This window comes from Bos indicus, chromosome 25 (genome assembly GCF_029378745.1).
Source record: "Bos indicus isolate NIAB-ARS_2022 breed Sahiwal x Tharparkar chromosome 25, NIAB-ARS_B.indTharparkar_mat_pri_1.0, whole genome shotgun sequence".
Lineage (NCBI taxonomy): Eukaryota > Metazoa > Chordata > Mammalia > Artiodactyla > Bovidae > Bos > Bos indicus.
The window spans coordinates 35,279,454-35,294,361 of NC_091784.1; the positions used below are offsets into that span (position 1 = coordinate 35,279,454).

The 14,908-nt window shown below is 44.8% G+C and overlaps 1 protein-coding gene across 14 annotated transcripts in view; it reads right to left on the reverse strand.

The window, feature by feature from the left end:
* Nucleotides 1-689: 689 nt before the first annotated feature.
* STYXL1 (serine/threonine/tyrosine interacting like 1) overlaps nt 690-14,908 on the reverse strand; it is a 32,811-nt gene continuing 18,592 nt past the window's right edge. For all 14 annotated transcript variants that reach the window (XM_070780068.1, XM_070780066.1, XM_019987726.2 and 11 more), the window contains 4 exons: nt 10,886-11,031; nt 8,047-8,144; nt 7,384-7,496; nt 690-932 (listed from right to left, as the gene is read on the reverse strand). In XM_070780068.1, coding sequence (XP_070636169.1) covers nt 801-932; nt 7,384-7,496; nt 8,047-8,144; nt 10,886-11,031 — 489 coding nt within the window. In that variant the 3' untranslated portion in view covers nt 690-800. The remainder of the gene's footprint in view (nt 933-7,383; nt 7,497-8,046; nt 8,145-10,885; nt 11,032-14,908) is intronic.

The following is a 14,908-nucleotide window of genomic DNA, read 5'->3' on the forward strand; positions in this document are numbered from 1 at the left end:
CTGATGCTGGGAAAGATTGAAGGCAGGAGGAGAAGGGAACAACAGAGGATGAGATGGTTGGATGGCCTTACCGACTCAATGGACAGGAGTTTGAACAAGCTCTGGGAGTTGGTGATGGACAGAGAAAGCTGGCGTGTTGCAGTCCACAGAGTCTCAAAGAGTTGGACAGGACTGAGCGACTGAACTGAACTGGCGTGGGGGATGGGAGGGTGGGAATCTCTTCGTGGTGAACACAGCCAGGCAAAAATGAGTGGGGAGCAACAAAAGGAAAGATCCAGCCCACAAGCAATGGACCAGTGGGAGCACCGAGGAGTGCTGGAGATGAGGTAAGGAGATGCCCTTGTGCCACGAGTCTCTCAAAGCTATGAAGCCTAGCACCTGAGCCAAGGCTGGGCTTGGCATCTCTGGGGCTGGGGATCTCCACCGGTTGGTGGGCATTTTGACATCCCCTGAGAAAAACACGAGGCTGGAGGAAGACTTGGAGCTCCCCTGGGGCAGCCTCCCAAGGGACCATATTATGGGAGACAGGAGGGGCAGCTGCTCTGGCAGCCAGATGCTCCTCCCAAGGCAGCCTCGGGAGTGCAGTGGGCGTGATCCAGACACCCAAGGGATGGGTTCTTGCTGAGTGTGAACACCTGCTATGTGGCACCAATGAGGAACCCGGGAAGAACCACGGCAGGAGGCTGGCACGAGGCTCCAGGCAGCAAAGGCCTTCTTATTCCTCGGTTACACACCCTGGCCCACTACCCACAAAAAGCCCCCAAGTCAGGTTCTTCTGGCCCCATAGCTGGACCACAGAATCAGTAGGGTGGATTCTGGATGTCCGTGACGATGTCTCCGAGGACAACCTTCTCCCACTCTGACAGCTGAGCCACCAAAGCGCGATTTGGACGCATGTTGTTTTTACACTTCTTGAGGTAGGCCCAGGACTTCTGTGAACCGAGGAGAGAAAAGCAGACTTCAGGGTTGGAACTGGGCCCCTTCCACCTTGAAGAGAGCCAGCTCAGGGGGGACAAGAGACACTTGCCCAGGGGCCAGCAGCAGAGCTTAAGGGCAGGACAAAGAAACAGCAGCAGCCTGCGGTTAACAGACTAGGGTGAAGGAGTCAAAGAGCTGGCTCTGCCTTGGGCAAGCCCCTCTGCACCTCTGCTACTGAACACAGAGACAGAAGTCACTCTTCTGTCAGATGGCTCCTGTGAAGGCTGAGAAAACATGGGAAACCTACTGTGGACGAGGAAGCACCATGCCCATGCCTGCCACTCAGCGCTGCCTCAAAAAGATTTGCACTGGATTTCCCTGGTGGTCCAGTAGTTAAGAATCCTCCTGCCAAGGCAGGGACACGGGTTTGACCTCTGGTCCCAGAAGATTCCACATGCCTCAAAGCAACAAAGCCAGTGCACCACAGCTACTGAAGCCTGTGTGCCCCAGAGCCCATCTGCAGCAACATAAGAAGCCCCCGTGGTGAAAAGCCCACCCATGCACCACAGCCAAGAGTGAGCCCCACTCGCCACATGTAGAGAAGGCCCTCAGGTAGCAACAAGGATCCAGCACGGCCAGAAAGAATCAGATCAGATCAGTCGCTCAGCCGTGTCTGACTCTTTGCGACCCCATGAATCGCAGCACGCCAGGCCTCCCTGTCCATCACCAACTCCCGGAGTTCACCCAGACTCATGTCCATCGAGTCAGTGATGCCATCCAGCCATCTCATCCTCTGTCGTCCCCTTCTCCTCTTGCCCCCAATCCCTCCCAGCATCAGAGTCTTTTCCAATGAATCAACTCTTCGCATGAGGTGGCCAAAGTACTGGAGTTTCAGCTTTAGCATCATTCCCTCCAAAGAAATCCCAGGGCTGATCTCCTTCAGAATGGACTGGTTGGATCTCCTTGCAGTCCAAGGGACTCTCAAGAGTCTTCTCCAACACCACAGTTCAAAAGCATAAATTCTTCGGTGCTCAGTCTTCTTCACAGTCCAACTCTCACATCCATACGTGACCACAGGAAAAACCATAGCCTTGACTAGACGGACCTTTGTTGGCAAAGTAATGTCTCTGCTTTTCCATATGCTATCTAGGTTGGTCATAACCTTCCTTCCAAGGAGTGTCTTTTAATTTCATGGCTGCAGTCACCATCTGCAGTGATTTTGGAACCCAGAAAAATAAAGTCTGACACTGTTTCCACTGTTTCCCCATCTATTTCCCATGAAGTGATGGGACCGGATGCCATGATCTTCGTTTTCTGAATGTTGAGTTTTAAGCCAACTTTTTCACTCTCCACTTTCACCTTCATCAAGAGGTTTTTTAGTTCCTCTTCACTTTCTGCCATAAGGGTGGTGTCATCTGCATATCTGAGGTTATTGATATTTCTCCCGGCAATCTTGATTCCAGCTTGTGTTTCTTCCAGTCCAGCGTTTCTCATGATGTACTCTGCATATAAGTTAAACAAACAGGGTGACAATATACAGCCTTGATGTACTCCTTTTCCTATTTGGAACCAGTCTGTTGTTCCATGTCCAGTTCTAACTGTTGCTTCCTGACCTGCATACAAATTTCTCAAGAGGCAGGTCAGGTGGTCTGGTATTCCCATCTCTTTCAGAATTTTCCACAGTTTATTGTGATCCACACAGTCAAAGACTTTGGCATAGTCAGTAAAGCAGAAATAGATGTTTTTCTGGAAGTCTCTTGCTTTTTCCATGATCCAGAGGATGTTGGCAATTTGATCTCTGGTTCCTCTGCCTTTTCTAAAACCAGCTTGAACATCAGGAAGTTCATGGTTCACATGTTGCTGAAGCCTGGCTTGGAGAATTTTGAGCATTACTTTACTAGAGTGTGAGATGACTGCAATTGTGCAGTAGTTGGAGCATTCTTTGGCATTGCCTTTCTTTGGGATTGGAATGAAAACTGACTTTTTCCAGTCCTGTGGCCACTGCTGAGTTTTCCAAATTTGCTGGCATATTGAGTGCAGCACTTTCACAGCATCATCTTTCAGGATTTGGAATAGCTCAACTGGAATTCCCTCACCTCCACTAGCTTTGTTCGTAGTGATGCTTTCTAAGGCCCACTTGACTTCACATTCCAGGATGTCTGGCTCTAGGTGAGTGATCACAGCATCGTGATTATCTGGGTCGTGAAGATCTTTTTTATACAGTTCTTCTGTGTATTCTTGCCATCTCTTCTTAATATCTTCTGCTTCTGTTAGGTCCATACCATTTCTGTCCTTTATTGAGCCCATCTTTGCATGAAATGTTCCTTTGGTATCTCTGATTTTCTTGAAGAGATCTCTAGTCTTTCCCATTCTGTTGTTTTCCTCTATTTCTTTGCATTGATCTCTGAAGAAGGCTTTCTTATCTCTTCTTGCTATTCTTTGGAACTCTGCATTCAGATGCTTATATCTTTCCTTTTCTCCTTTGCTTTTTGCAGAGAGAATATAAATAAATAAAAACAAAGGTTTGCACCGGAAGTGGGTAAATGAATGGCAAGAGGAAGAGAACTTGGGCAAATTCTCTGAAGAAGGAAAACTGAAGAAGGAAAACAAATTCATTCAGGTGCCCATCCCCAAATACAGAAAAGGTTATCACATGAAGGAAGGTCATCAGCTCGTCTCCATCTGATGGAGGAAAAAGGAAAAAGTGGTGCCTCAGCAGACTGTGGAACAGAAGGAAACTATCTCAACATAACAAAGGTCACATATTAAACAGTTCACATCATACTCAGTGGTCAAAGACTGAAAGCTTTTCCTGTGAGACTAAGGGGACAAGGCAAGGACGCCCACTTCCACCACTTCTATTCAACATTGTACTGGAAGTCCTCGCTGGGGCAGTTAGGAAAAAAGAAAAGAAAAGGCGTCCAAATTGGAAAATATGAAGTTTTGCAGCTGTTTGCAGCTGATATGAACTTAAGGATCTCATATGTAGAAAACCTTAAAGAGTTAAAAAAAAAAAAAAAAACTACAACTGTTAGGATGTAACAAAGTCGCAAGATACAAAATCAGTTGTGTATCTAACAATGAACAATCTGAAAAGGAAGTTAGGAAAATTTCACTTATGCTAGCATCAAAAGAATAAAATTCTTAGGAACAGGGACCAAAATGAGCAGGGGGTGGAAGAAAGGAAGAAGCTTCCAGAACGTTGGGTAGTGGGGAGTCAGTGAGTGAGTGGGCTTCAAAGCAGAGTGGAAGGCTTTGTGGCAGAAGTTACTAAGGGGAAATGTTGAGAAAATATGAGGAAGGTGGGAGAAGACAGAATAAGGTGTTCTCATCACAAGTAGGGAGATGAGTGCTGTTCAGGTATGAAGAGTAGACTTGGGGAACTGGAATCCCTAATCTGCCACAGGGCCCAAAATTAACCTTTTAGAAGCCAGATGGCCCAGGGCAAAGTTGTACAAATGGTAACCATGTGTTAACATATCTGGAGAACCTGGTAATAAAAAGCATGTTCACATAGTTTGCATTTGCCTCTTAAAAAAAAAAAAAAACTCTCAAAAATGTGTGTATCAAGGGGATGTACCTCAACATAATAAAGACCACACATGACAAGCTGACAGCTAACATCATACTCAACAGTGAAAAGCTGAAAGCTTTTCTCTAAGATCAGAAACAAGACAAGGATGCCTACTCTTACCACGTTTATTCAACATAGTTTTGCAAGTCCTAGACAGAGTAAGAAAAAGACATCTAAATTGGAAAGGAAGAAGCAAAACTGTCTCTCTTGGCATACAACATATTATATATAAAAACCACAAAGTCTTCACAAAGACACTGTTAGAATGAATAAACAAAGCAGCAAAGTTATAGGATACAAAATCAATATACAAAAATCAGCTATGTTTCAACATGCTGATAAAAAACCATCAGAAAGAGAAATTAAGAAAATACTTCCAATTGTGTCAAAAGGGTAAAATACCTAGAAATAAATTTAACCAAGGAGATGAACAACTTGTACACTGAAAACTATGACAATGATGAAAGAAATTAAAGACACCAGTAAACAGAAAGATATCCCATGCTCATGGATTGGAGGAATACTGTTAGAATATCCATACCCCCCAAAGCAATCTACAAACTGAACACAAACCCTATCAAAATCCCAATGGTATCTTTCAGAGAAATAGAACAAACAATCCTAAAATTTGTATGGAACAAGACTTCAAATAGCCAGGGCAATCCTGAGGAAGAAGAACAAAGCTGGAGGCATCATACTTCCTGGTTTCAAACTATATTGCAAAGCTATAGTAAAAAAAACAGTATGGTATTGGCATAAAATATAGACGCATATATCAGTGGATCAGAAGAGAAACCCCAGAAATAAGCCCACACATATATGGTCAACTTAGGATAAAGAAGCTAATAATATACAATGATGAAAGACTGGTCTCTTCAATAAGTAGTGCTGGAAAACTGGACAGCCACATGCAAAAGAATGAAACTGGTGGGAATTCCCTTGCAGTCCAGTGGTTAGGACTCTTTGCTTCCATTGCCGGGGGCCCAAGTTCAATCCCTGGTCAGGGAACTAAGATCCTACAAGCCATGCAGCCAAAGGGGAAAAAAAAAGAATGAAATGGGACCACTATCTTACACCATACACAAAAGTCAATTCAAAGTGGATTAAAGGCTCGAATAGAAGACCTGAAACCATTAAACTCCTAGAAGAAAACATAGGCAGTAAACTCCTTGACATCAGTTTGGTGGTGACTTTTACGAATTGACACCCAAAGCAAACAAAAGCAAAAATAAACAAGTGGGACTACATCAAACTAAAAAGCTTCTGCACAACAAAGAAAACCATCAGCAAATTAAAAAGGCAATCTGGACTTCCTCAGTGGTCCAGTGGTTAAGGCTCCACACTTCATTGCAGTAGGCACACGTTCAATCCCTGGTAGGGGAACTGAGATCCTGCATGCCGTGCAGTGCAGTCAGAAAAAAAAAAAAAAAGATTACAAAGAAGCCTGTATATTGTCACCTTGCTTATTTAACTTATATGCAGAGTATATCATGAGAAATGCTGGACTGGATGAAGCACAAGCTGGAATCAAGATTGCCGGGAGAAATATCAATAACCTCAGATATGCAGATGACACCACCCTTATGGCAGAAAGTGAAGAGGAACTAAAGAGCTTCTTAATGAAAGTGAAAGAGGAGAGTGAAAAAACTGGCTTAAAACTCAACATTCAAACAACTAAGATCATGGCATCCAGTCCCATCACTTCATGGCAAATAGATGGGGAAACAATGGAAGCAGTGACAGACTTTATTTGGGGGCCTCCCAAATCACTGCAGATGGTGACTGCAGCTATGAAATTAAAAGACGCTTGCTCCTTGGAAGAAAACTTATGACCAACCTAGACAGCATATTAAAAAGCAAAGACATTACTTTACTGACAAAGATCTGTCTAGTCAAAGTTACGGTTTTTCCAGTAGTCACATATGGATGTGAGAATTGGACCATAAAGAAAGTTGAGCACCAAAGAATTGATGCTTTTGAACTGTGGTGTTGGAGAAGACTCTTGAGAGTCCCTTGGACTGCAAGGAGATCCAACCAGTCCATCCCAAAGGAAATCAGTCTTGAAAATTCATTGGAATGACTGATGCTGAAGCTTAAGTTCTAATACTTTGGCCACCTGATGCGAAGAACTGACTCATTTGAAAAGACCCTGATGCTGGGAAAGGTTGAAGGCAGGAGGAGAACGGGACAACAGAGGATGAGATGATTGGATGGCATCACTGACTTGATGGACATGAGTTTGAGCAAGCTCCGGGAGTTGGTGATGGACAGGGAGGCCTGTTGTGCTGTGGTTCATGGGGTCTCAAAGAGTCAGACACGACTGAGTGACTGAACTGAACAGAGAAGGAAAAGGCAACCTAAGAAGTGGAAGAAAATATTTGCAAATCATATAACTGATAATGGGTTAATACTCAAAGTACATAAAGAAGTCATACAACTCAACAGCAAAAAAAAAAAGAAAAGAAAAAAGAAAGAAACTAACAAAAAAAGTCCAAAGAATCTGATTTTTAAAAGGGCTAAGATTCTGAATAGATATTTTTCCAAAGAAGACATACAGATGGCCAACAGGTACATTGCAGCAGCCAAAACGCACCTCCCTTGGAAAGCCCTGAGCAAACACTAGCAGAGAGCTGGGCAGCACTAAGGGCGGTGCAGGTGGTCCTGATGGCCACAGCCTTGCCCAGCCTGCGTCCCAGGCCTGCCCCAGGTGCCCAGCCTCAGGCCTCTAGCCCAGCTCTTGGCACCCTGTCCTTGGGCGTGGTATATTAGGTAAAGCCCTTGACCCTTCCCTCTCAACTCCTCACCGTCAGGTAAGGTCCTGAGGCAGTGTTGGGGAGCCATTCCTTTGAGGTGCAGTTCTGACCTGACCTCCTGGACCAGGCAATACGTACCTTCAGGGTCTGCCCATTCCGATGCATAAGGTAGGCCAGGATGGCCGCACAGCTGCGGCTGATGCCCAAGGTGGAAAAGACCAGGATGACGGAGTTGAGCTCCAGGTGAATATCTGGAGAGGGAAGGAAAGGTGGAAGGCTGTGCGTGGCTTCCTTCCCTGAGGATCCAGAAGACGCCTGGCCTCAGTGGATCCAAGAGTAGGTTCAGAACCAGCACACCACGGTTTAGGCGGGTCATGTGACAGCTCTCAGATACTGTTTCGTTGCCTGGCAGATGATGTGTTTAGCATCATCATAGAAAGGCCTTCTCTGAGCTATCCGTGCTTCCCTCCCAGGAAGGTCGGCCACTGGCTGACTTCCCAGGTGGGGATGGAAGGACCATCCCCACAGGCACCTGGGTGCTGACAGAGGCTGTGTAGCCTGATGTGAACCACAACCAGTGAGCACTGGCTGTGGGGCTTGGGTACACGAAGCCACCGTTTCCTCATCCGGAACATGTGCTAGCGGTGCACTGCCTGCCTCATGAGGTTTTGCACCATGCTTAGCCCTGCCCCTTTTCTCCTGCGAGCTGGGAGTCACCGTCAGTAATAGGAACAAGGTGCCATGGACCCTCTGCTCCCTAGGCACAGGCCAGTTGGGGCCTGGTTGAAGAATGCCCCTTACCAATGAAGTGACAGAGGTGGCGTAAAAAGGGTGTAATGTTTGCTTCCAGGGAATCTTCTATCTGGATGTGCAGAAGCTTGTCGGCATCACCTACAAAACTAAACAAAAGAAAAGCATGTAATCGGGCAGATTCGCCCAGAGCCTGGCTGTAGTGTCCCTTCATCCACAGCAACAGGACCATAAGGGGAGGATGCTGAGCAGGGGGATGGGGGTAGATAAATGATCCCCTCTCAGAAGAAGAGCGCCTGCCTCAGAGGGGTGCTGTGCAGATTAAATCAACTCATCTATGTACGGCATTTAGCAATCTGCTTGACACATGCAGTACTCAATAAATGGGATATTATTATTATCGACCAAACCTGGTGCTTTCCTGGAACACAGTGCAGATGGTGAGGATGGAAATATGTAATGAGTCTGCCATGTTAAATGGAGGAAGCAAGACTGACAGAGAGTCAATTAACAAGACTGACGGAGAGTGGAGGGGCTCCTGTTTTAGATAGGGTGGTCAGGGAAGGCTTTCCTGAGGAGGTGATATTGGGAAGAGGTTTAAAGGAGGTGACGGGACAAGCCAGGCGGTTATCTGAGCAGAGTGTTCCAGGCAGAGGAGAATCCAAGTGCAAAGGCTCCAAGGGCCAGGATATTTAGTATGCTCGAGAAACATCAGGGAGATCGGAGTGGCTAAAGCTTTATGAACAAGGGAGAGAGAAGAGGGAGATGAGGCATGAGGCACATTCCCTGAGAAGATGCCTGCACGGAGCTTGGCACAATGCCCAGTGTGCAGTGAGCACTTGGTAAATGTTATTTATGAAGAATACAGCTTGCTGGGCATTCGCCGTGGCATGCAGAAAGGTGCAGTAGATTCAAGAATGAAAATATTCTGGTTTAGTTTCTTCATGAGCATCTGCTGTGACAAATACAAGCACGATTCACCATGCATGCATGCATTCATTCATTCTGTCCCTCCATCCTTCCCGTCCCCCTCCTCTCTCGCTCCCTCCCCACCCGACCGCCCACCCACCACCCACTCATCCATCTATCCCCCATCATCCGTGCTTTCCCCAGACACTCGCTCAATGCCTATAGCGTGCCAGACCTTGAGCTGGACCCTAGTGGACACAAGATGAATCAAATAGGGCCTCTCCCAGCTTCAGGGAGCTCTCACCCTGATGGGAGAGGTATGCACACAAACACATGGCTAATCCAATCGGCTAGGCTTGAGGATAAAGACCTACACATGCTGCTAAAGAGGAGGGGCAGGGAGCTGGGGAAAGCCTAACATGGAGGAGACATGGATGGAGGAGGTTGAAGGATACAAGGTTAACATATAAAAATCAACTGGATTTCCATATACTAGCAACAATCAGAAATTTAAATGTTATTTATTTATTTGGCTGCACCGTGTAGCCTGCGAGATAGTTCCCTCCCCGGGGACTGAGCCCAGGCCCTAGGAATGAAAGTGCCACGTCCTACCCGCTGGGCCACCGGGGAATTCACATGACTGTTGGCAGGATTCAGTTTCTCACGGGCTCTTGGACTGAGGGCCTCGGCTCATCACTAGCTGTTGGCTGAAAGCCATCAGGCCCTTGCCATGCAGACCTGTCTCCAGAGGACAGCTGACAGCATGGTAGCTGACTCCCTTCAGGGTGAGTGAGCACGGAGCGGTAAGACAGACGCCACGGTCTTTCTGTGACCCAATTTCAGAAGTGCCCGCCCATCACTTTTGCTTTAGCCCATCCATTAGTGCACCTCAGTAAGTCCAGCCCAAATGCTGTGAACGGTAGGTAGGGGGAAGCACCAGGGAGACTGCAAAGACATAGTCCACATTTCCCTTTTGTTGATTTCTGTTGAGTCAGTCGTCAGTCTGACTACTGTTCCTTTGAAAGTCATGTCTTACTTATCTGCTTCTTTTTACCTCTCTCTCTCTCTTGTTCTCAGCAGTCTCATTAAGTACCTTGATGTGACTTTCTTTAGATTTATTGATTTTCATATAGTAATTTTTATTACCAGATGCCTCACCGAATTCTTATGTTATATAAATTCCCTCTGAGCTGAATTTTATTAGCTTTTGATTAGGAACTAGAGGAAGTAGAGGCCTTGGTGATCATGACTGGACATAGCTGAGAAGACACAGGCTGACAAGCAAGGCTGTAAAGAACTTTCCTGCTCCATGAACAATGGTGAGTGTGTGTGTGTGTGTGTGTGTGTGTGTCCCTAGCATCAGGGAAAATCTGAGGCATAACAGTTGCTGTATCCAATGTTTGTGTCTTCCCAAAATTTATATGTTGAACCCTGCCCTTGTAAAAGGGACCCCTAGAGAGCTTTGCCCCTTCCACCAAGTGAGGACACAGCAAGAAGAGTCCATCTGTGAACCAACAGCAAGCCTTCGTCAGACACGGAATCTGCCAGTGCCTCCATCTTGGACTTCCCAGCCTCCACACCATGAGAAACCCCGTTGTTCATAAGCCACTGGTCTGCAGTATTCTGTTACAGCAGCCCAGATGGACTAAGAGAAGGGTTACTTCTCAGAGGGCCTGAGACAAGAAAAGCAGGGTAAACCAGGATTATTTTGCATCAGAATGTCAAAGCACCAAAAAAGCATTACTTTTGGTGAGATTTAAGTATGGGGTGTGGGGCAAGTGTAGGGTCTCAGTCTGGGGCAGAGGATGCTATGCTTACGCCGGGAAGTCAAGAGCAGGCTAGGAATAGATGAACAACGCAGATCCCATTCCAGTGTGTACTGGTTTCTAAAAGCCCTTTCAATCCTATCAGTGCATGACACTAGAAGGCTGATATAAATAAATAATACTAATATAAAAAAATCAATGGTATTTCTACTTACAATGGCCCTGTCTCCATGGAGATGTTGACATGTGCGCTGATTTTCAAATCCTTTTGAATTTTAGGGTCGCAGGCTTGCTTGAAATTTCCCAGGTAGATCCTGCCTGGCATTATCTCAATAGGGTATGGCTGGAAGGCATCCAGTTCCTGAGGAGGGGATGGAGAAAGCCTGCTGTGATAACAATCCCCAGAGAAGAAGCTGTTTTTGTTTTGTCTCTTGAGATGCAGCTCAGCAAACAAGCTTAGAAAGGCAAACTGGGATAGTGAATGAGACTAACCAAATGTTCATTGCCGTACTATTTACGTAGCCAGGACGTGGAAGCAACCTAACCGTCCAACATCAGGGGAATGGATAAAGAAGATGTGGTACATATATACAATGGAATGTTACTCGGCCATACAAAAGAATGAAGTAACGCTGTTTGCAGCAACAATGGATGGACCTAGAAATTATTATAACTAAGTGAAATAAGTCAGACAGAGACAGACAGACACTGTATGGTATCATTTATATGTGGGATCTTAAAAATATGATACAAAAAAAACACAAAAGAAAAAAGAAAACACACACACAAAAACATGTGATACAAATGAACTTACTTACAAGACAAAAACAGACCCACAGACTTTGAAAACAAACTTATGGTTATCGAAAGGGAAAGATGTAGGGGGAGGGATAAATTAGGAGTTTGGGATTAACATACACACACTACAATATATAAAACAGATCATCAACAAGGACCTACTGAATAGCACAGGGAACTCTACTCAGTATTCTATAATAACCTATACGGGGAAAGACTCTGAAAACGAGTGGATCTATGTACACACACAGCTGAGCCAGTTTGCTGTACCCCTTTAACTAACACCACATGGTAAAGCAACTACATCCCAATATAAAATACAATTTAATTTAAAAAATTACGTCAAAAAAATTAAAAACAAAACTACCATTTGATCCAGCAATCCCACTTTTGGTATATATCTGAAGGAAATGAAATGACCATCTTAAAGATAGATCTGCACCCCACATGATCATTTGAGCATTATTCACAAAAGAGACAGAAATGACCTAGAAGTCCATCAATGGATGAACGGATAAAGAAAATATGGCATGTATATACAATGGAATGCTGTTCAGCCATAAAAAGGAAGGAAATCTTGTCATTTGTGACCACATGAATGGAATTTGAGGGCACTGTCCTGAGTGAATAAGTAAAAAAAAAAAAACAAAAACATTGCATGATCTCATTCACATGTGAAACTCTGAAAAAGCAAAACTCATGGTATTTCCAGGGCCTGAGGGGGTGGGTAAAATGGGGAGACATTCAGTCAGTTCAGTTCAGTCGCTCAGTCGTGTCCGACTCTTTGCAACCCCATGAATCGCAGCACGCGAGGCCTCCCTGTCCATCACCAACTCCCGGAGTTCACTCAGACTCACGTCCATCGAGTCAGTGATCTCATCCTCTGTCATCCCCTTCTCTTCCTGCCCCCAAGCCCTCCCAGCATCAGAGTCTTTTCCAATGACTCAACTCTTCGCATGAGGTGGCCAAAGTACTGGAGTTTCAGCTTTAGCATCATTCCTTCCAAAGAAATCCCAGGGCTGATCTCCTTCACAATGGACTGGTTGGATCTCCTTGCAGTCCAAGGGACTCTTAAGAGTCTTCTCCAACACCACAGTTCAAAAGCATCAATTCTTCGGCGCTCAGCCTTCTTCACAGTCCAACTCTCACATCCATACATGACCACAGGAAAAACCATAGCCTTGACTAGACGAACCTTTGTTGGCAAAGTAATGTCTCTGCTTTTCAATATGCTATCTAGGTTGGTCATAACTTTCCTTCCAAGGAGTAAGCGTCTTTTAATTTCATGGCTGCAGTCACCATCTGCAGTGATTTTGGAGCCCCAAAAAATAAAGTCTGACACTGTTTCCACTGTTTCCCCATCTATTTCCCATGAAGTGATGGGACCGGATGCCATGATCTTCGTTTTCTGAATGTTGAGTTTTAAGCCAACTTTTTCACTCTCCACTTTCACTTTCATCAAGAGGCTTTTGAGTTCCTCTTCACTTTCTGCCATAAGGGTGGTGTCATCTGCATATCTGAGGTTATTGATATTTCTCCCGGCAATCTTGCTTCTTCCAGCCCAGCATTTCTCATGATGTACTCTGCATATAAGTTAAATAAGCAGGGTGACAATATACAGCCTTGATGTACTCCTTTTCCTATTTGGAACCAGTCTGTTGTTCCATGTCCAGTTCTAACTGTTGCTTCCTGACCTGCATACAAATTTCTCAAGAGGCAGGTCAGGTGGTCTGGTATTCCCATCTCTTGAAGAATTTTCCACAGTTTATTGTGATCCACACAGTCAAAGGCTTTGGCATAGTCAGTAAAGCAGAAAGAGATGTTTCTCTGGAACTCTCTTGCTTTTTCCATGATCCAGAGGATGTTGGCAATTTGGTCTCTGGTTCCTCTGCCTTTTCTAAAACCAGCTTGAACATCAGGAAGTTCACGTTCACATATTGCTGAAGCCTGGCTTGGAGAATTTTGAGCATTACTTTACTAGCGTGTGAGATGAGTGCAATTGTGCGGTAGTTTGAGCATTCTTTGGCATTGCCTTTCTTTGGGATTGGAATGAAAACTGACTTTTTCCAGTCCTGTGGCCACTGCTGAGTTTTCCAAATTTGCTGGCATATTGAGTGCAGCACTTTCACAGCATCATCTTTCAGGATTTGAAATAGCTCAACTTGAATTCCATCACCTCCACTAGCTTTGTTCGTAGTGATGCTTTCTAAGGCCCACTTGACTTCATATTCCAGGATATCTGGCTCTAGGTGAGTGATCACACCATTGTGATTATCTGGGTCGTGAAGATCTTTTTTGTACAGTTCTTCTGTGTATTCCTGCCACCTCTTCTTAATATCTTCTGCTTCTGTTAGGTCCATACCATTTCTGTCCTTTATTGAGCCCATCTTTGCATGAAATGTTCCTTTGGTATCTCTGATTTTCTTGAAGAGATCTCTAGTCTTTCCCATTCTGTTGTTTTCCTCTATTTCTTTGCATTGATCTCTGAAGAAGGCTTTCTTATCTCTTCTTGCTATTCTTTGGAACTCTGCATTCAGATGCTTATATCTTTCCTTTTCTCCTTTGCTTTTCGCTTTTCTTCTTCTCACAGGTATTTGTAAGGCCTCCCCAGACAGCCTTTTTGCTTTTTTGCATTTCTTTTCCATGGGGATGGTCTTGATCCCTGTCTCCTGTAGAATGTCACGAACCTCAGTCCATAGTTCATCAGGCACTCTATCTATCAGATCTAGTCCCTTAAATCTATTTCTCACTTCCACTGTATAATCATAAGAGATTTGATTTAGGTCATACCTGAATGGTCTAGTGGTTTTCCCTACTTTCTTCAATTTCAGTCTGAATTTGGCAATAAGGAGTTCATGATCTGAGCCACAGTCAACTCCTGGTCTTGTTTTTGTTGACTGTATAGAGCTTCTCCATCTTTGGCTGCAAAGGATATAATCAATCTGATTTCGGTGTTGACCATCTGGTGATGTCCATGTGTAGAGTCTTCTCTTGTGTTGTTGGAAGAGGGTGTTTGCTATGACCAGTGCATTTTCTTGGCAAAACTCTATTAGTCTTTGCCCTGCTTCATTCTGTATTCCAAGGCCAAATTTGCCTGTTACTCCAGGTGTTTCTTGACTTCCTACTTTTGCATTCCAGTCCCCTATAATGAAAAGGACATCTTTTTTGGGGTGTTAGTTCTAAAAGGTCTTGTAGGTCTTCATAGAACCGTTCAACTTCAGCTTCTTCAGCGTTACTGGTTGGGGCATAGACTTGGATTACTGTGATATTGAATGGTTTGCCTTGGAAACGAACAGAGATCATTCTGTCGTTTTTGAGACTGCATCCAAGTACTGCATTTTGAACTCTTGTTGACCATGATAGCTACTCCATTTCTTCTGAGGGATTCCTGCCTGCAGTAGTAGATATAATGGTCATCTGAGTTAAATTCACCCATTCTA